We start from the raw sequence: 20904 nt of genomic DNA on the forward strand, positions 1-20904 counted from the left end.
ACTGCATTGTTGCACTGCGACGTGCCACGGAAGAAGATGGACGGTTGAGTAGAAAGCGGTCACTGTGATACAATGACCATCAGACAATCTCCCTGTTTGGTAGGCCTGGTGACAGATTGTGATTGTGAAGTGAAGGTGGTATGATAGGATGTGCAGGTAGCAATTGGTGTGCTTTTTTCAATTCAACTGCTTATTTGTGTTTTCGGTCCAGCTTGTTCCATCACTGGTAGACAACGCTTTCACTGTCAATTCACGTTCAGTGCGAATCCAATCTGCACGGCGATACTATTCACTGCTCTGAAACACCAGGCCCTCCCTTTCCACTACCTTTTCCTTCGCTACCCTTCCTCAGTTCCTTCAACTCGCAAGCTTCAGAAGGTGTATCAAACGAGGCCTAGTGGGTAAGGCAACGTAGGCATGGCGTCCTGGACCCGGAGCGTTTCAAGGACAGGGAAGCCAGCAAAATTCGCCCACGTCACCTGCTCGCCGGGTTCACAACGTGGGCGCGGCAGCTGGAACGTCAGATCGACATCCTTCAGCGTCTTTCGGACAGACTGCAGGGCGTGGACCAGTTCCCTTTTCGAGACTTCTTCCTCCCGCTCGCGCACGTTGGGGTCATGGCATTGGCAAATATAAAGTCTCGCCAAGGGGTCGTCGCCCAGCTCGGCCGATCGGTACACGAAACGTTCGAGGCGCGGACAGCGTCTGAGCAGGTCAGACATCCCCCCGTAGTTGAAATGGCATTTGTCGATGTCTAGTGACTTGACGTTTCTGGGGAAATGTTGTGCTACAAACGAGCTGTGGTGGATGATTCCGCCCCAAGGAACATAGTTGCACCGCCGCAGACGTAGCCGTTCAACCTTGGGGTCAGCAACAGCAAGGGACCGAAACTATCGAGCATACAGCGGTGGTACGGTTCGTACTTGTTGTACCTCTCGTGATGATCCCAGCCCAGCGTCAGATCCACGATGGACTCGAAAGGCTTGTTAATGCCCGCCGCCCGAAGAGGTGGGAGCACCGTGAGGCAGTTAGTGCCGCTGATGGTCAGGGCCTGGAGGTTGGGGAAAAGAGGCAAGGCCAACAGCAGAAGGGCGTCGGGCTTCACAGGGTCCGGTTGCGTTCGGACATTGTTGTAAAACCGAAAAAAGTTTTTTCCTTGCAGGGGAAAGGCGGCGGGATCAAACCCAAGACGCGAGGCAAGGCGACAGTGTATCTCTGCAACCAACTCATATGTCTTTTCGTCGTCGCACAGAAGCCAGCAGTTCAGAGAGACCTCCTTCACATACGACAACACGTGAGGGCGGTCCAAGGCGAAGCGGAGGTAGCGAAATTGCCTTCTCATGACGCCTCTCCCTACTTCATCTCTCCAGTCCCATGTGGAATCGAGAGATCTGAACAAAACGCGTGCCGCTTCCTGCATAACACCCTTCGACACTCTGCATAGAGCCATCAGCGCCAGTGAGGGGCCTCCGCCGCAAGGGCGATAGCGTAGGCTGGGATCCTGGGAGATTTCATCTGCGAACTGGGCACATATGTGGCTCCAGATTTCGAGGGGGAACGGCCCCAGGGTGGTGGACTCGTCTGACATGATGGCAGTTGTGTTCTGTGTCTCGGCAGTGGAGTGGGAGAAGTCGTAAAATTGAAATTGGTAACATCAAACGCGCCGAGGGAATTGACGAGTTGAAAAGGCCCACTGAGCGAGTTGATATGACTCTTCCCAGAAAGTTTATACACACCTGAACTGAATATGAAACTAGGAAACAAAAGTACTTTATCTATTGCTCGAGATTGAGCCGTTTATTACCGGGACCCGGTTGGGCCCAGGGCTTCTATCTGACGAAATGTTTTTCAAATACGCCCATAGCCGAATGCACGCACAATAGCTTGGCTCACCACAGGGTATGACATGATCCTATCGTGCACTCCATACTTGACAATCTGCTCCCGGAGGACGCCAGAGGGTGAGCGAGAAGTGACAGCCCAGCCCCCGTCCCCTAGCTCGACTCGCGAATCTACCTTTTCCTTCTCGAGCTCCCCAATTGTGATGCCCGCCGGGCTCGACGCGTTAACGCCATACCAATACAGCATGTCGCTGTGTACCCAGGGGATGTCGTAGTCGTCCTGGGCGTGGATCATCGTCACGTCGTACTTGGGCCCGTCCCCGGGGATCCGCTGGCACGCCCTCACGAACTCGGCCAGCCGCGCGTTGGAGGGCCACTTGCTCACGATCCACGTGTTGAGCCAGGTCAGCAGCCGGGGCCAGCGCGCCACCGGCCCGAGGATGGGGATGGTCTTGCCGACGCGGTACGTCGCCGTGAGCGTCGCCACGTCGGCGAAGGGGGCCACGACGACGATGCCCGAGAACAGCACGGGGTCATTCTCCGCGCCGGTGGCCAGGCTGTGCGCCAGCGAGATGGACACGGCCGTCCCGAGCGACTGCCCGAACAGGACGATGCGCGAGGGCCGGGATCCCCGCGTCGTTCATGGCCCACGCGGCCAGCGTCTGGGCGTCGGTCAGGAGTCCTGCTTCCGAAGGAGACCCTGTGCTGATGCCCCAGCCGCGGTAATCGATCGCCACTACGTGGATCTTGTCGGATGCCCCGGCCGACAAGGCGCGATAACTCTGGGGGCGCCATCCTGAGCCTAGAGAGCCACCCGCTCCGTGGAAGTAGAGTACCAGCAGCGCTTCGGGGTCATCTCTAAGCAGCTGGAAACTCAGACGCTGGGTGATGTCGGGAGCGACCTCCGACGCCGGCTCTTGGACCAGCCGGTCCTCGTGCTGCTGGTACAGGCCCAGAGGGAGGATGTGCCAAGCATGGAGGGTCTCGCCGTCCGGGGTGCGGAGATGGAAGGGCGTGACCTGGTTACGGAGAAATCCCCAATGCTCCGGGACATTGAGGTCGGACGAGCCGGTCTGGTTGACGCGGTGGAGGTAGATGACTTGGTTTTGGAGATAGGGGATGGTGAGCAGGGCGAGAAAGAGGGCGTACAGCAGAGTCGGAGCCGCGACGGCGCATGCTACCGACCTGAGGGGCAAATGATGGTACATGGTCTCTTCAATTAGCGATAGACGAGGGCCGGATTCCAGTCACTCAGGTAATTGAGATCCTACGATCGCAGCCTGAGCAACGGGAAACGGCGGTAATGAATGGAATGGTGAAAAGTTGGGTTTGCTGTTCATGCGCGGCGACCAACTGGGCCCACTGCGCAGATACTTCAGTTCAGGGGACGACGGCGCTAAAGCCATTGCCCTGTGCAGACCCCACAGCGCCTGATCCCCTATTTGATGGACACTAAATCTCACCGCAGCAATCCAATGAGCTCTCTCGATTGTTCTCTCCAACTTATAGTGTAGAACCCCTTGAATGGCTCTGTCTCATGGGGAGACATGCCGAATGTTCTCAGTAGAGAATGGAGAGTTCCAGCTTAGGCCAGTGCCTTGGACGGTCCGGCGGCACGTCGTCCTCTGAAAGCCCCGGCGGCGGTGCCGCCTCCCCTTCGTCCTCGTACGCAGGGAACATCCATGACCCGAACGCCACTGCGACCGTGTTCGGCGACCGAGTTTGGTCCAGTTGGTTCAACCGGGACAGCTCCTATCGCTCCGTCTGCCAGTTCTCCGTCTCTTTCGCCTGCACACTTTCGCTGCTCAGGCAGTGGTCGTGTCGTGGTGGACGGCCGGATCTCGCAGAGGGGCTACTGGCCCCGGGGTTGAACTCGATAAAATGGAATAGAAGCGATGAGGTAAAACGAAGGGTTCGAGTTAGAATAGCGAAAGAACCTGTTGATATGTGCATACAGACTATCCAAAGTTGTTGTCTGGATAACGTGACATCCGAAGATTCTCCAAGTCAGCGCGACTTTAGACGGAGAACTCCGAAGACAGCTACAGCTCAATAATAGGCATGATAGACATTGGTTCGCATATGAATGGTAGCTACATGTTAATATATCGTAGGAAATCGCGAATGTCAACCTCACTTATATCTTAGCAACTACAATCATACTAACCCCTGAATTATCCAGCCCCGTCCCGGACAGATCGATCAGGATTACCATGAATTTTGATAATGAACAATGTGGAATTTCTGAGCGCTCTTGGTAATCGAGCACTATCAGGAGTTCTTGGTCCCCGGAAGGTTGGTAAACTTCAAGGGATGGAACTGCGCGAGTGTCAGGCTCTTGGGCGCACCTTGCTGTGCCTGCAATCGCAGCTTGTGTTTGACGGTTACATTGCCGCCAGCATGTATGTCTATGAGGACAGGGCCTTCATGATAGCGCCTTTCAGGGAAACTACCGCCATTCTTCGAGGCAGTTGGTTTCATTCTCGCCCCTCGCTCAATGACGAGAAGGTCGGCAGGTGAGTCTGAGTGGCTACTTTCCTATATTCATAACGACCGCCTCAACCGCAGAAAACGCACCAAGGCCTGGGACCAGCGAGTTGAGCCCGACGGAAGCAGCCAGCCAGACATTAGCTGCGGGTGCGGGTGCTCTTGAGGGAGGAGAATGGGAGCTGGTCTGGGTTGAGCACAGGTGGCCCGTCTTTGAACGGCAGCAACCATGACTACTGCGGCCGCCGGCGGAAAAGCTCTCATGGGACCTCTTGTTGGACTGGTACATACCGAACAACGACGGTATCGCAGCATCGCAAGAGAGGCGCGCATGGCTGCGGACTCGGGTACAGCTTGTTTCGCCGAGATGTTCAAGTTCTGACAGAGTCCGACCTTGACGTCCTCGAAAGGCCCGCGTAAGGCGGTTCGAGTGCGTTTGATAGAACAAACAGACCATCCATGGACTCAGCATTATCGCCTCATATATTCGATTCAATTCAACTATATCTCCTCGCACCGCACACTGAGGTCATAGGTCAGGGTACATCCGTGTACGACTTAGCGCCACTCTGCCTACAGGGGAAGAACAAGATGAACCGGCTCCTGAATCGTTCCTTTTCATCGATGTTCACTCTGCCGCTGCAGCATCAACTTCTTCACCAAGCCACGTTCTCGAAGCTTCGTGCCTCTTATGCGTGCGGGATAAAACATTGCGCGCCATCCTTCAGCCGCCAGGGATGAGTGTGTCCGTCTCCCTTCGAACTCCACCCTCCGCCGCCACCCTGCTCGCATCCCCAAAATCCCTCCTACTCTCTCAGACCAGAACCAACCCCAAACCGACGGGGTCATCAATTCAAAAGACACGACCCAAGCAAGCCAGAATCATTCAGCTAGAAGATAAACTAAGTAGTCAGCAATCATTCTCTCCCCTCCATTTACATACCCCCCTGCAATGGCTGCCTATTCGGCCCACCGCCGGCGCGCGCCGCGCACCCCGAGAATACCGAACAACCGGCACACGATACCAAGCCCAAACCTTAAATCGGGACCCCTGCCAAGAAATTGTTCCGGGGACCCGTACGAGACAGCTCCGAGGATTGACAATAAATACGCCCTCATTCCCGCTCGCGAGGAAACGTGGCAAAGGCAAGTCCACTTTTGCAGTCACCTCTTGGCTTCTTGTCTCTTTTCTCGCTATCTGGCTGGATGCTTGCAACACATCGGATCACCGACTAAGACGTCACGAACCTGACATTTCACATTCGCACTCGAAAGAACACCACGCCATAGCTGTATATTGTCGATCAGTTCATGTCGTTACAGCGGTAACGCATCTTCTCGGTGCTTCATTCTATCTCGTCGCCACGTTTCGGGTCTCAGCGCAGGCATGGCGCATCGTCCTGCCACTCGTCAGCACACCTCATAACTCAGGTACCAAAAACTTTTGGCATTACCGTAACGGCGCCGGCACATCTCAGCGCACACATTGTCCCATCGGTACGACTGAAGTGTCACTTAAAAGAGCATACACACGGACAGGGACATCTCGAAATGGGATACAGTCGGAATAGATGTTCAAAGGTGGTAGTGTATTTGGTATTGGTATCATTTGCGTAGTAACGCTATCATGGAGATATCTTATGTGGTCAGTCCAACAGGAATGTGTGAAGCTGGACCCAACTAGGATGGGGGTCCTTATGTGCAGGTATCGTAACCCCCCATCCACCCCCTTCGCCTCTTTCTCTTCTTCTCAACTCATCTCTCTTGCTAATCAGGTTTCGTTTATGATTATGACTTATAAGCCGTACTGTCGTTATCCTTTCATGGCTGCGAACAGCGTATAATCCAATCGCCGTTCAAATGTTCGGTAACGTGGACCCCCTATTCTGGGTTTTACCCCAATCTATCCAGTCGAGGTTGAGGGTGCCCGACTGAAGAAGAAGAAAATTAAACAAAAACGCCGCGCTTAATGCTGATCCAAAATGCTGATGCAGTATTACGGTGGAAAAAAGAAATTCCAACAAAGATCATCGTGTGGAAACACCGTTCAGCTGGCTGACTGGTGAGCCCGGGGTGGTCCTGGAGAACGAGGACTCTCCACTGCGGCGGTCCTCGGTGGGAGAGGCTGGGCCAGAGTCGCTTCCGATCACGGTGGAGCTGTAAGCAGAACCGCTGCTCAGCGACCACTCGTCGCTATCACCGGTTCCGCGTCGCTCCAACAAGCCGAGACCGTATCCGTACTCCTCGTCGGCCGCCTTCTTCATCTCGCCAACCTCGACGAAGTCGTACTCCCAGCGGTGCGCCTTCTCCAGTTGCTGGTGGGGCAACCATCGAGTGCGGGCGGTGAAGAAGATGGCAGCAGCGGCCAAGCTTCCTCCGACAAGATCAACAGCGTAGTGGTGGCTGAGGTACATGGTTGCCCACCAAAGCCAGGTGACGTAGAAGATGAAGAAAGGTCGGAACTTGGGAAAGCAGTGGCTCATGAAGAGAGCCTCGAGCGTGGCATCGGCAGCGTGCAGACTCGGGAAGGCGCCGAACGGCACGGGCGCGGTCGTGAAGCTGGTCGTGTACATGTCCACCCCGAAAAGAGCATCGACGCGAGCCAGACCGGCGGGCGAACCTGGCATTCCGTAGTGCGCCGGGGCTAGGCCGTATTTGTTCTCGTACCAGGGCGGCGTACAAGGAAATACCAATGCCATGGTGACACCGAAGATGCTCAACCAACCGAACGACTTGGCAAAGACGGGCAGGGTCTTGGGCGCGGCGAAGAGGAAGATCAAGATCGAGCAAATGAGCGGGTTCGCAAAGTGGCCAATGCCGTACGGGATCCATGCAAAAAGATCGAGGACCGGGTGGGTGTGCGCGGACAGGATGTTGGACAGGTTGGCGCCGTACAATACGTTTTCGAGGGCGGGCAGCACCCTTTACCCAAATGTGCGGTCGAACTTCAGTCGGGATGTATCTGGTGGGGGAGTGGCTGGTCAGTCGATTGCAAGGTGGGCACGGGTGACGTAATTGAGGCTAGCTGGGATTGGAACCCGCGATGCGCTCTTCAAATCGCCAAAACGGGGCTGATGGGGCACGACATACCGACTGGAGAAGAAGTAAAGCAAATATGTCCAAATGGGCCAGGATGGGAGGAAAAACTGCCTCGTCGCCGGCATGAGCAAGAGCAAGCAATAGCCCAGGGCGGCCGCGAGCTTGATCAGAGGTGCATGCACGCCAATGATGAAGAGCGAAAAGCTGCACAGGCAAGCAAGGAAGACATGCTGCAGATCGAACCAGCTCCACCTGTGTCTGCGCAGCGCTCGGAGGGACTGCGAGACGGAGAAGGACGTCTGCAGCGCGGCGACGCTCTCGGTGCCCGGGGTGCGGGCCTTTCCCTTGGAATTGCTTCGTTTCCGACCTTGCCTAATGCTGGAAATCGGGTTGAGGGCTGCCAGGTCCAGAGGGACGGGCCATTTGAAATGCAACTTGCTGGGCGACTGCATGGTTGAGCAAGTTTACCGGACAGTTTTCGCGAGTCGCACAGTTTGTTTTTGCTGCTATTATCGCTGCCTTCTGCTTATCGTGGACCAACACCAACGACCAGCCTAAATGGGTACAACCAACGGGGTGCCGGCGGCTCAGGTGGCTTGGAGATGCTGAGCTATCGGATCGAGCGGCAGGGAGCACTGGTCGAGTGAGGTTCCTCGGGGGATAGCCACCAAAAAAAGAGATACCGTCCAGCTAACCGTAACTAACGCAAGGCAGGAAATAAAGAGAGGTCAGGAAAGCAAGAGAATCGGAAGCATATATTGGGAATGGCAAGGCTTTACATATTCAAAATGGGGGTGGATGGGTGGGTTGGCCAAAGAAGCAGCAGCAGCAGAAGCAGCAGAAGCAGAAGCATGCAACTGGAACCCGGGCCCATAAGCGGATCGGCTGGGAGGCAGGGATGTGCGAGTGGATGTGGTGGAATAAAATCCCATCATCGACTGAACGAACCCCGGCACCTCCAGTAAAGTAGAGCAAAGTAACAAGTCCATGACTGACTGGGAATACTCGACCCAGTAGCAGCAGAGTAGAGCCAATACCCGCCTCCTCGCCCAGCCAGCCAGACAATCGCCCTCTCGTTTTTTCCTTCTTCGCCGCATGTTCTAACACGGCCTAAGGTGGAGTTGAGCTAAACCCAGTTGCTTGGCCGAACAGCTCACACACTCGCTCACTCCTTACTGTACAAGCAGGCTGCGCTGCAAAGTACAAACCAAACAGGGTCCAAGCAACACTTGACACTCATCGTCACTCACTCGCCTGCATTCATTCGCAACCACTTCCAAGACCTGCAATTACAATCCGCCTCACCGCGTGGGTTGCTTCTTTCCATGCAGTCACCAGAAGTATACTTTCTAGTTACCACTACAGGCAGACAGCGCGACAAACAAACCTATCAAGTCCAGTCATCCCATCCAAATGAATCAGGCCTGAGTGCTGAGTGCTGACCCCTCATCCTCGTGACTACCTAATCCGTCTCGCCTTTTGCTGCATGTGCCGAGCCAAATTGAAGTAGGTACTACTGTAAACCCCGAGAGTCCGAGGTCAGGTAAGCAGCAAGTTTCCAACGCCAGGCTGCCAGGGCTATTAGAATATCTTGCAAGCTTGGTAAGTAACTGAAGAATAACTATTAAATACGACCCGTAATTGATCGCATTATTCATTGCCTATTTCATAACCAATCCCACAGCAAATGGGAAGCGAGGCATGGAAGGGTTCCGCCTTTTCGTGTCTCAACCATTTAACCTACTTCTACTTGTAACTCGTAGGCGCCAGGAGTCTTAGCCGCCTCTTCAAGGATCGGGATTCGGCACATGAACAGGCTGGCGAGAGACAGGGCCACACTTTTGTCCATTGACCGTTTATTCAACATCGGTACGTACATGTATTTTTACTTATCCAAGGAATAGGCGGATTTGAGGGTCAAGCCAACGTTGTGCAACACCAGAGACTCCTTGTTGAGACAGTCCAGACATCTGCAGCTGCACACCACTCCAGCCTGCCGCATACATACAGACAGACTCATGAGCCCATCGCCCCCAGGTACCATCTCAACACCAAGCAACTAGCACCAACTCTTTCGAACAAAAGGGAAAACGCATCCCAACCAAGGGACGTGGCATTGTAGGCTTGGAGTTGGGGTTCGTCATCGTCAAGCTCCACCCCTCAAGGCTAACCAGCAAGCGCTCGTAGGTGGCGCCTGCACGAGCAAAACGGGCGTCGGATGGAAGCTGTACACCGATGTTTTGCAAGGATCAGACGAGACGGCGTTTGCATAAAACAAACCCGAACTAAACGGAAGCCCGACACTGCAAAATCCGACAGCACACACAGAGAGGAGCGGTAGATAGATCGATCTCTGGGCGGTCATCACCTGCACCAGGATTGCGGGAAAGGCTTATCAGCTTACGGAGTACAGGCAGAGAACAGGCTGGATGACTGACTGACTGACTGACTCACGGGTCAAGTACAGGCATCATCCATCCTCGTCCAGCGAGAGATAAGAGCGAGAGAGCCTGAGAGCTTGGTAGCAGCAAGCGAGAGCTCCAGTTGCCAGGCGCTTGCATCTGGCCCTACTGCTGCAGCTTGCATCCCTCCCATCACCAACCAGCGACCATCGACCAGCGACCATTGACCGGCGACCCTGGCTTTTCCTGGTTGGGTGCATCCCACTCATCTGATCTGCGAAACGGAAATGCACGGGGTTCCCGCCAGGCCGACTTCAAGGAACGGGATTGCTTGCTGCCAGCAGCCCTCCTGCTGGACGATCAATTACCGATTAGCCTGGACGTTGCAACTTTGCCGGTCCCCACCCAGCATGCCATGATCATTCGAACGCTCTTCTCGCCGGTCGCAGCATCCCGAGGTTGGACCTGCAGTTCGCGACCTCTGAAACAATGCTGGCATTACTCGCGGGCACTGCATGTCGCGTGGGCTCTCTTTCCGCTGGGTTCCCTTGGTAACTCCAGCTAACTCTCCAGTATCCATTCTGCCAAGAGGCAATGGTTGGGTTGAAAAGTCCGGTTGATCCGGTCAGCCTTGGCATTGGATCGGAAAAAGCACGATCTTGCCCTCTGGTTTGTCAGAACCCTTCCTTTGCCTTCTTTCTTGGTCAGCCAACGGGATGATGATTACATCCGGGACACCGCAGCATAAGCATAAGCCTGTGCTACTGTTCCATTCCATCGCCCGGAGCCCGCCATGTGAGAGAAGCGTGAGAGGGCATGAGTGTGTGTGCTACAGTAGCAGCGGCTGGTGGGTAATCGCCAGTCTCGAATAGATGCCAATTGCCAACTGCCAACCGCCAGCGTGCAAGCCACTACCAACGTACCTACTGGTACTGCATTCGGCACCACAGGATTGGAGATGAATCGCTTGCCTTACCTCGCAACCTTGCACACCCTACAATGCGGATCGATGCATGGTAAGCTCCAGCCCACAAAGTACCGCGCATCGCAATGCCTGCCTGCCTGATAGCCGAACAGAAGGGGAGCAATCTGGCATCGAGCACGGATTCCTACCATGGAATTGCTTCTGCAATTGTTCGCTGGCCTTGTTGGCATTGTGCTTCGGGGGTTCGGCAGGGCGAGTTAAGATGAGATCTTGGCACAATTTCGTTAGCCATAATGCAGTTCGTTATGCTCTCCCCTTGGAAGCGGGCCCTCCCTCTGCGTTATGGATCGCCTAATGGCTGCCGAGGCCATAGCTGCACGGGCGACGTGGGCTCGGGTACGTCCCTCGTCCACTTACCCAGCGACGGGGTCCTATCGGAGATGACAGGCCAGCTCGACTAGGGAAATTGATCGTGTGTGTTGTGCAGTCTGGTCTGTCCCCCCAACCCGGGGAGGCCTTTTCGGCCTCTGCTCTCAGCCCGGTTGGCCCGCCGCTATGTCGCTGTCGTCGCTGAGTCGGCTACAGAAATTTTCTGTCAAAAAGCGACTAATGAGTCGCCAAGCCGGTGTCACCATGATCAGTCATGTACTCGCTTGCCTCGAAAGCGAACTAGGGCGTGTCTGTCTCACAGTTTGAATTCTCATTGCTTTTTAGTCATCCCACGCAGAAGCCATCGTGAGTTCTACAACAGCAACAACAGTGATTGAGTGTTGACACGTGCCGCCGAAATGGCGATGACCCGGCCGCGCTACACACTCTCAACTTCATGCGACTGCTACTGCTGTGGACATTCAATGGGGTCTCAAAGCGCGAGTGGTCAAAACTGTTTCCACCTCCGCTGCCACTTCTCCTTTTCTCTCTAGAGCATTAGATATGTTTTACATAGGAGATAATTCATGGCGGCTCATGATTGGATCGCAGCATTGATGAGGCTCTACCGAACAAAAGGCTTGTGGCAGCCCGATTCCGTTCTGGCCATGCGACATGCGCGCTAGGTCAATTGTCGACCGGGAACCACCGTCGGACTTTTTTCTGTTCGCACTCCTCACGATCATTTTTATTGAGGCGCGATCCACAGAACATGTCTCGAAGAGGAGCAGGGCGCTAGAACAATGCAAAAAAGACACTAGACAACAAAAGGTTACCGTAACACCCTCAACATTAACTCAACCATCAGATCAGCGTAAAGCCTAAATCACTGACGTCAGTGGGTTTGTTTCCCTTTCTTTTTTTCAATGCACTGCATCGCATCGAAACCGCATCGCATCGCATTGCGGTCTAGCAAGGACCAGTCGTTGGAATAAGAAGGTTTCCGTTCATGGGCGTTTGGTGTTTCGGGCTTGGGGAACTAGCTGCGAAATCGATGCCCGACGGAAACGGCGCTCTTGGCGAATGAAACGCAGCAGCATCGTACTTGATGACCGCTTCTTTATTTTTCAACAAACATGGCTCACTCACCGCCGCATGCGCATGCGGCATGTGACCATTGACGCTTACCCACTGGTTGTGGCTTGAAGAGCGACCCCTCCATCTGATAACTGCATAGAGTCGCTGGCCTGACCTGACATTTGGATAAGCCGCCTCAGGCGCAATTCTTGGAAGCTGCCGAGCTGAGCGAAGGCATCTGAAGAGTTGTGTGTGTGTCCAGATTATCATTATTTGAAATCAACCGTAATCCAGATCGCTTGGCGTGGAGTTTTCCCACAATCAGAGAGACAGGCCCCTCTCTCCCTCTCGCAGGCAACCCGACATTCGGGAGCACCCGCTTTCGTTCCAAGCGAACTCGTGACCCAGACCAGATAGAACAATGTTCTGCGACTTCTGCGCCGCAAACTACGATTCCGTCTGGCCTTCAATTCCGATTCTTGAGATGAAGCGCTCGTATCCACCTGATCGTGGGGGGTCGTGATCAAATTCCGTGCACACGCACCGTATCGAGCGAGCCTGGGCCTGCCAGCGACCTTCGAGGAAACCGAGTTACTCGCTGCTGGCGTTTCTGGTACAGCCTCCAGAATGACCACCTGACTGATTTGGTAATATGTGTCTCACTACTAGACCAAAGCCGGCGAATTCGTAAAAATAGACTTTTTCTCGGGGTCATCATCCCCGTACGAACGTCTCTCCATCACTGCCAGTCTGCCACTTGGGGGGTTCAGCCGCGGAAGATCCACCTTATCTAAGATCAGATTCACGTCCATTGAAATTCGATGAAGTCCCCCTTACGGCACTGCTTCCCGAGGAGGATTCGTGATCATCGTCTCGTCATCTTGTTTTGTGCCATCATCGCATCGCTACTTTCTGCTGAAAATGGTGTTGTGCCGTATTGAAACAGGCACAGCCGTTCTCACAGCCACCACCCACGCACCTCACCTCGGATGGTTGAGCTGAAGTTGCGATTGCCGTTTCGACGCGCAGCAAATAATGTGGCTTGGAATCATGGTGGGCTAAGATAATCGGATATTCTCTGCCGGGCTGTCGCTCGGCCATTTATTCGTATGCTCATTCCTCGGGCTCTCCTTGCGATTGCTCTTACTGGTCAGCCGGCGGCATACCTTAATATTGTATGTAAGAGCCGGTACGTACGGTATCAACTACTAGTACGATGCGTGTTTCTTCGTATCGGTGTGGTTCAATCACGCCGGCTATTAAGTCGGAGTCTTTCGTGTAGAGGCCCAGTCGGAGACCATTACTATGATGGCATCACGACCTCTTAGTCTCCAGGATCTCAGAACACACACGGCCCACGTTAGTCCAGTTCGCGTAATGAAATCGCCAGTAGCTCGTAACTGTAGGCTTACGGATACAAGAGGACAAGAGTGGGAGACTGGTGTAAGAAAGCGCTCACGAGTCCTGAAGGCATCGTGACATTACAAAGATCCGATGCCGTATATGAAACTAAGTGGGTGTTCGCCGTCAAGCTCACCCGTTCACCGGTATGTTCAGGATATTCCAGCATTCAATACCAAAGGACTCGTGCACTTTGGTTCAGTGTTTGATTGACTAAACTACTAATAACAAGACTTGATGCCACTGCTGCCCAGGGGGCGAAACCATCCACGGTGAGAGAAAAAAAAACCCTGGGCAACCTGATCCAATAACATTTTGGTGAGGTAGCAAACAGTAAAGTAATGAATCCAAGAGCACGGGAAAGCAGCAATGAGTGAAATATAGCACCCGGGTTGTGTAGATTGATTGTAAGATTGACGTCCTCCAGAGGCCGTCATATTGCACTCCTTCATACCTGGACAAGGAAATGGAATATCATGAGGAAGTGAAATTGAGCCAGAGCAGAATAGAAAAAGAAGAAAGAACATGATGTAGAAATGGGTAACCAGATGCTAAACGATCCACGAAGTCCAAACCGCAACCACACTTTAGTTGTAACATAATACGGTATCTCCTTTCCACTAGGAATTCCCCTAGTCGACACGTTGAGCTGTGCAGCCTTTCTGTGTGCACATAACTCAGAGGCTTTCACGTAGTTTCTTTTCGAGCAGGGGGTGAGCAAGCAAGCGATGCCGGGATACAGACGATGGAGCGAGCATCAGATTACAGCCAGGCATCCCGCATGGGACCTTCTGGGCTGCTCTTGGCTCTCTGCCAAGAGGCTCTTCCTCTTCCATATCTGGGTGTTGCTCTTTCTTGTGCTTCTGCAGAGCTTTCTGACTGAAGTATCCTTTCTTCCCTTGCTTATCGCATGAAGGAATGGTGCAAGGGTACGGCGACCACTCGTGTACATCTCTCATGTGCTTGGTATAATCGGCCTGTTTGGCGAATGGCTTAATTGCCTCCTGGATAACCAAGGTCTGATGCTTGAAGCTAGCATCTCGATTGTATTCGCATGAGGTGAAGTGGCACACAGGCTTGGTGTTCGTAAAGACCTTGCGAGAGGGAAACTTCGTCTCCAATTCTGCATCTGAGAACTTGTGCCCATGCCGCAAATGTTGCACAAGGTGATCCTTCCGTTTGAAGGCGCTGGGGCAACCAGGTTCATGGCAACGGAAGTCCGAAGATGCGTTCTGGAACCTTCGAATGTGTCGCTGGAGTGTATCTAGCTTGGCACACTGCTGTCCACACTCACAGATGAATGGCGATTCACGAACCACCCAGTGGTGCTTGGCGTGGAAGCGCTGATGGTCCTCTAGCATCCATTCTCCTTGGAAGCTCATTTGGCAACCGTGCATCCCACAATGAAACTCATTTCGGGAGGATGGTGAGCCAGACTGCACGGCCTGAGCAGTCTTGTAACCAGCATCGAGTGGGACACCGGGATGGCTCGTATAAGCAGGTCCAGCCAATTGATCGGGCGACATAGTGTCATATTGAGTGACATGAGCCCCGGCATCGTAGCTATCATGATTCGTCCCAGTTTCGGTTCCCGGCAAGGGGCTATCAGGGATAAAGCTATCCGTATCGTAAGGAATGACGGGAAATGTGAAAGAACTGCGGCATTGTTAGAAGTGGTGGGAAGCTGGGAGATGATTGCCACTTACATGTCAATGTTGTCACACGAGACAGGGGTAGTCCAGTTGTAGCCAATGCCATTCGAATGTTCTGCACAACCGCCCGAACTTTGCACCCTACGAGTTAGTAACACTAAAAAAAAATCTCACGGATGTCGTAGGGTGCCGTTGGGTGACACAGGCGCATGGGTCTCAACGCTGGTTGGAGGGTTCTGCATGTCTGACACGTAGCCAGCGCAGTCGGGCACAGCGCTCGGCGCTCCTGCAAACACAGCCGGATCGAAGCCCAAAGACGCAGCCGCATTGTCCATGTATCCATAGTAGATACTCCAGTCCTCTTGGTCTTGAGTCGGAAAGGAGGACATCGAGCTTGCTGGCTCGTAGTTGTCCATGATGGGCGTGTTCCGCGCTGGCGCGAAGGGAGGATGCTTAAGGGGCTCGGGTGATGAGTGATCGCTGGGTGAAGATGAAATACGAGAGAAGCTGTGAGCAACAGCTCGGCGTGAAGGCGATGCGGTTTTAGTCGAGATGTCAAGAAGGAAACGGCGTCAACATGCGAGCACAAGTTGGGAGAAAGATGAAGTGTAATGGGTAAGATAGGAAAGAAGTTGGAAAACAAAAAGGAGAATGAATAACAGACGGTCAAGGCAGAGGGAGAGAGAAGTGGCGGGACACCAAGGCTGCGCCTGCATGCATAGGGTGCTCGAGGATGGGTGGTGCAGGTGGCCGCTCGTGGCCGACGTCCCACACCCAACATCCGCATAATGGACAATACTCCCAAGGCCCGTCGATTCCTCCATCTCCATTGCCCCCTCAAAGCCGTTCTATGCGTATCGTGTAGCGTGCTTGAGCCAGATAGGGGGTTGGGCCTGCCCCTATCCGCATAGCTTCAATGGACAGCCAATTGGCTTATTGAGGAAATCCGTCTATGCCAGCACTTCCTGCCCCATCACCGCGGACGTTTCACAGAGAAAGCGGATTGAGGGTAGGCCCGTCCTTCTGGGAATAAGCAGAGCAAGCATCATAGGTAGGATAAGGGGTAAGGACAATAGGCTCACCATGAATGACGAGAGCCGGTACCGAACCTTGACGCGGCTGCAGTGCACCGCGACCATGCCGAGGCTTTGCCCGTAAACCCTGATTCTATTTTCCATCGCCAATCCGACAAGACATCTTCGCTTCCCACATGAAAGACACCAAAGATTTCGTAGCCGCAATGAAAACCGGACTCAAGTAGCAGTGCCAAGTACTAGAGTGGGTGTGACCCATCAATCGTCAAATCTCATTCCGTTCTCAACGCTCAGTATTATAGCCAAAACAGCCATAGCTAGGCTTTGTAGATAGGTAGGTACATAAAGAGAACGCAGCTTGCTCTATGCCCGTCTTGTAAACACTAAAGCATTTGGAAGAACTTCGCCGCGCTGGCAACGATTATGCCTGCCAATTCATAATCCATCATGGTGTGTATATGTAGCAAGAGGTTGCGAGGACGTCCATTCGACATAGCAAGCGTTGATCGTGTTTTTCGCATTCCAAAAATGAAGAAGCTCTCTTTTCCCACATGATCCAGAAAAATCGCCCATCATTTGCTTGGCGCGGGTATATAGGAAGATGCGCCCTCCGACTGTTGTGACATAGCCCGCCCCACTGGGGGCATTGGTCTTCAAACGACGAAGCCATTGGTCAATGGCGGTTGTTATACATCGCTTTCTGGCTCGATCCGTATAGTAGAGAGCCTCGTACAGCGCCCCTATAGTAGTTGTGCCCTTTTCCTTTCCTCCAATTGCTGCGGCTGGATAAGTTCAGAAACAGCCACTTGAGCTGCTTGGCGCCCATTTACATACTAATCCGACTCAACGCACGGGCTCATCGCCTGCTGCTGGCGTGACCAGCACTCCAAAGCCCTTTAGACGTCTCGACAACCTTGTTGGCGACCATACCCGGCCGCAAACTCGCCGGGATGCTGCTCGAAGCACCTGTGCCGCCCATTTCCGTATCCCCGTCGGCCTTGCTCCCGTACCCGGAGTCCGACACGCTCACGCCGCTGTCGTTCTTGGTCTGCTGCTGCTGCTGGCTCGCCAGCGCCGGCGCGCCGCGGGCGGGCTCGTTGCTGCGCGAGCCGTCCATCATCTGCGCCTGCATCTGGCCCTCACGCAGCTTGTTGATGGCGCGGACCGTGTCGATGGCGGCGTGCAGCGTGCGGCGGGCGTTGAAGTTCTTCTTGACCGTCGGCAGCAGGTTCTGGCCCTTGTCGCCGTCGGGGCTGACGTTGAAGCCGGCCACGAAGGCGTGGCTGAGGGCCTCGTGCGCCGTCATGCGGCGGTTGGGGTCGACCGTCAGGCAGCGGCGGATGAAGTCCTTGGCGTGCTCGCTGACGCCGCGCCAGTACTCGGTCGGCTGGAAGCTGTAGTCGGCGTTGAGGATGGCCTGCATCTCCTCGAAGTCGCTGTCGCGGTCGAAGGGGGTGTAGCCGCACAGCAGGAAGTAGGTGATGACGCCCATGGCCCAGATGTCGACGGGCTTGCCGTGGCCCGTCTTCTTGAAGATCTCGGGCGCCATGTAGCCCGGCGTGCCGCACGTCGTCGTGAGCACGTGGAACTGCTCCTCGTCCATGATCCGCGACAGGCCAAAGTCGGCAATCAGCAGCTCGGCGTTGTCCTCGGGTGTGCGGAAGAGTAGGTTTTCGGGCTTCAGATCGCGGTGCACGATGCCGTGGTCGTGCAGGTATGCGACGGCGGAGAGGGTGGCCCGGATCAGGTCGGCAGCGTCTGATTCGTAGTAGGAACCTTTACGGCAGATGCGGTCGAAGAGCTCGCCTCCCAATGCCAGATCCGTTACGAGATATAGGTTGTTCATCGTCTCGAAATAGTCGACCAAGGTCAGGATGTTTTGGTGTCCCATGGACACCTTCTTAAGAACGGCGATCTCATTACGAACCTGCGACCGGTGGGGGTTATTGGTCAGCTTGAAGAGATTCCCAATGTACACACATACATAGAGAGAGCGGGTTGATGATAGGCATCGTCAACTGCTGAGTGTGGCCTGGGGAAACAAACGTACCATATGTTCGCGACCCGCCATCAATCGCTTGTTGATGACTTTGGCGGCATAGTATCGTCCGGTATCGATGTGTACACACTCCTTCACGACCGAGTAGGAGCCAGCCCCTAACGTCTTTCCGACCTTATACCGGCAAGGTTGTATTTGGGGGTTCGGCTTGCCGCCGACGCCGTTGTTCTGGAGCTCTGGAGTTGTGTTCATTTTGGCGATAGAAGAGTTGGGATGAAAAAGGGCGGTGGTGTCGAGTCAAGACTCGAGAATCTGTCTTTTGGGCGGGCGAATGGGGAATCGTCCGCTGCAAAAGGTGGTGCGGGATGTCGGTGTGATGTAGTAAGTTTCGGAGGTCCCGTCGGAAAAGTGTGACCCTCTTCTGCTGTTGGTTGAACCGGATGACAGGGCGAACGAGAGGCGCACCGTTGTTTCTGTCCAGCTGCCCGTTTACTTTCGAAAGGACCGGATGCACGCGAAAAAAGGTATCTCGATGGGCAATGCGACGTGAAGCAACGTGCTGCTGCTGCTGATCGAATGACCGAGGGAGGAGAGAGATATCAAAATGAGGGGCGATCGTCCACCACTTGGCGTAGCACAGGCAAGGCACAATAAGCTGATGATCGCTAATAGGCACTCGGCATTGGTCCGCCAATAGATGCTCCTTAGTGATGCGACGGCAGGTTGTACCGGATGGGTTTGTTTCTCGTTTTCTTTCGAGATAAGAGCAGGCCGATTTCAGATATATCGGATGGATATAGAAATCTACCCAGAAACTAACGTGCTAGAGCCTGCTGTAGAGGGCGGAAAATTAAGGACTTGTAGATCGCATATGGGGTCCTGTCATTCATGTCTTGTCGGTAGGTTTGCTTGGCTACATGTGCTAGAAAAAGACAGCGTCGAAACATTTGATCTCCAGTTTTGATGTATCATCCCCTCCCCCTCGCGTGTCTTGCTAGAGAAATTTCAGGGACACCCCTCTTTCCCAGTCTGGCCTGAACGCTGAGCGCCCGTGAGACAAGCAGACAGAACGGATGCGGTGCCGCAACAGCTAGCATGACCCTTCGCCGTCTCCCGTTTCAGCCCAATGAACAGCCAATCTAATTCTGGGCGAGCTGGCCAGCCCGACGTTTCCTGCAGTGGAGCTGGCCAGGCCGGGCTAGCAGCCCATAGCGTTCGATGGCCCAGTTTCGTGGGGAAAGCCATCCAATGGCGCTTTTGATCCTTTGAGACCCTTCAAATTGACAAGTAACGAAGTTTATTCATTCTGTTGAATATAACACTGCTAGCAGTATTGCTGGCTGTCATATTCTTATCTCATAAACACAGATGTTTTCCTTTTAATGCTGTTTGCGAGTTTGAGACGCCGTCAAGCGATACCTACTCCTGCCCACCTCAGTCGCTAAACGACGCCTTCCTCGAAGCCTTCTTAGCGCTCTGCTGCTTCTTGGTCTTGAGCCTGTCCGCGTTGAACCGCTTCTCGCTATTGATTTGGCTGTAAGTTATGGTGAAAACTCAAAAGCCACTTGGGGAAACCCATTTTCCCTATTAGGGGAGAGAAACAAGCACTTACAGCGCCTCGTATTTCTTTCGCTTCTTGTCACTCGTTTCGCCTGGGACGCTGGCGCGGTATATCTTCTGCACCTCCTCGAACAGCTTCTGGTGGTTCTCGTCCGTGTTGGCCGTCCGGCTACGCTGCGTCTGGGCCTGGATGGTGATGGACTGCGTTCTGGCTGTATAGTACTTGCAAGCACGCAGGCCCGGGTGCAGCAGCTTGGGCAGGACTTTGGTCAGGTCATTGAACGACCAGACCGTCGTCGCTTTCGATTCCGTTCTTGCAGCCTGATATCAGAGGGTCACCTCGGCCAACAGAAGAGGGGGAAAGACGGGCGTACTTGTTTACATGCTGTCCTCCCGGCCCACTCGAACGGGAGTAGCTGCTTTGGCCTTTCGGCAATTTACTCTCGTTGAAGGAGGCATACCAGCTCCTGGCCTCTTCAAGCTCGTCCTGTTCAAAAGCAGCATCGAAGGCTTGATGCCGAACCGATCGATAAGGCACCCTGCCAGCTAGATTGAACGAGGATACTAGCGACGGCAGAAGACGCAGTGGTCGTTGGAACATGGTTGATAACAAGGGGACTTTCAATCCAGACTGCCCAATAATACGCTTGCCCACTGGTTGGGTTGGCTCACGATCGTATCCCTAAAGCCAAGCCCATGAACGCCCCATCTCCCTCGTTCCTAGGAACCACAAAGTTCGTGAGCAGACGGCTGAAACTGACAAACACCAAAGAACGATTCGAGACGGGATCTATGGGCGCTGGAATGATGTATCGTGGCTACTAGGTACCTTGAAGGCACATAGGATGAATGCCTGTTGCTGTTACCCAGGGACTGGGTCGGTAAAAGCTCGGCCGAGGCGCCATCGTCCTTATCTCTCGCCCATGCCACTTATCAGTGTCGTCAATTGACAGGGTTCGAGTGACCCAAGGTAAGGTCGGCGACGGGCGTGTCTGAACCCAGCCAATCCCTCGCATGTGAGGAATGTACGGCGCGTTTCTAGGGAAAATTTTCCTCTACGCTTCGAATGCAGCCTTATTTTGCTGATGATTTCGTTTCTCTTTCCACTTCATCACCGC

General features: G+C 54.0%; 8 protein-coding genes across 8 annotated transcripts; 1 reads left to right on the top strand and 7 right to left on the bottom strand.

The window, feature by feature from the left end:
* Nucleotides 1-383: 383 nt before the first annotated feature.
* On the bottom strand, nt 384-722 carry PG997_002751 (uncharacterized protein; the record flags this gene model as incomplete). Its single annotated transcript, XM_066807066.1, has 1 exon — nt 384-722. The coding sequence occupies one exon, from the start codon at nt 720-722 to the stop codon at nt 384-386; it is 339 nt and encodes a 112-aa protein (XP_066670684.1).
* Nucleotides 723-787: 65 nt separating this feature from the next.
* PG997_002752 (uncharacterized protein) lies at nt 788-1588 on the bottom strand (the record flags this gene model as incomplete). Its single annotated transcript, XM_066807067.1, has 1 exon — nt 788-1588. One exon carries the CDS (start codon nt 1586-1588, stop codon nt 788-790), a length of 801 nt encoding a protein of 266 aa, XP_066670685.1.
* Nucleotides 1589-1848: 260 nt separating this feature from the next.
* Nucleotides 1849-3049, bottom strand: PG997_002753 (uncharacterized protein; the record flags this gene model as incomplete). The annotated part of the gene is given in 2 exon segments (XM_066807068.1): nt 1849-2436; nt 2447-3049. The coding sequence occupies 2 exon segments, from the start codon at nt 3047-3049 to the stop codon at nt 1849-1851; spliced, it is 1191 nt and encodes a 396-aa protein (XP_066670686.1).
* Nucleotides 3050-4067: 1018 nt separating this feature from the next.
* Nucleotides 4068-4561, top strand: PG997_002754 (uncharacterized protein; the record flags this gene model as incomplete). The annotated part of the gene is made up of 2 exons (XM_066807069.1): nt 4068-4357; nt 4423-4561. The coding sequence occupies 2 exons, from the start codon at nt 4068-4070 to the stop codon at nt 4559-4561; spliced, it is 429 nt and encodes a 142-aa protein (XP_066670687.1).
* A 1794-nt stretch (nt 4562-6355) lies between these two features.
* PG997_002755 (uncharacterized protein) lies at nt 6356-7819 on the bottom strand (the record flags this gene model as incomplete). Its single annotated transcript, XM_066807070.1, has 2 exons — nt 6356-7250; nt 7419-7819. 2 exons carry the CDS (start codon nt 7817-7819, stop codon nt 6356-6358), a joined length of 1296 nt encoding a protein of 431 aa, XP_066670688.1.
* Nucleotides 7820-14218: 6399 nt separating this feature from the next.
* On the bottom strand, nt 14219-15609 carry PG997_002756 (uncharacterized protein; the record flags this gene model as incomplete). Its single annotated transcript, XM_066807071.1, has 3 exons — nt 14219-15197; nt 15248-15325; nt 15368-15609. The coding sequence occupies 3 exons, from the start codon at nt 15607-15609 to the stop codon at nt 14219-14221; spliced, it is 1299 nt and encodes a 432-aa protein (XP_066670689.1).
* Nucleotides 15610-17083: 1474 nt separating this feature from the next.
* Nucleotides 17084-18478, bottom strand: PG997_002757 (calcium/calmodulin-dependent protein kinase type I; the record flags this gene model as incomplete). Its single annotated transcript, XM_066807072.1, has 2 exons — nt 17084-18154; nt 18278-18478. The coding sequence occupies 2 exons, from the start codon at nt 18476-18478 to the stop codon at nt 17084-17086; spliced, it is 1272 nt and encodes a 423-aa protein (XP_066670690.1).
* A 1182-nt stretch (nt 18479-19660) lies between these two features.
* On the bottom strand, nt 19661-20387 carry PG997_002758 (uncharacterized protein; the record flags this gene model as incomplete). Its single annotated transcript, XM_066807073.1, has 3 exons — nt 19661-19748; nt 19839-20099; nt 20161-20387. 3 exons carry the CDS (start codon nt 20385-20387, stop codon nt 19661-19663), a joined length of 576 nt encoding a protein of 191 aa, XP_066670691.1.
* Between the last annotated feature and the right edge of the window lie 517 nt (nt 20388-20904).

This window comes from Apiospora hydei, assembly GCF_038363865.1.
Source record: "Apiospora hydei strain CBS 114990 chromosome Unknown utg000004l_segment0_segment0, whole genome shotgun sequence".
Lineage (NCBI taxonomy): Eukaryota > Fungi > Ascomycota > Sordariomycetes > Amphisphaeriales > Apiosporaceae > Apiospora > Apiospora hydei.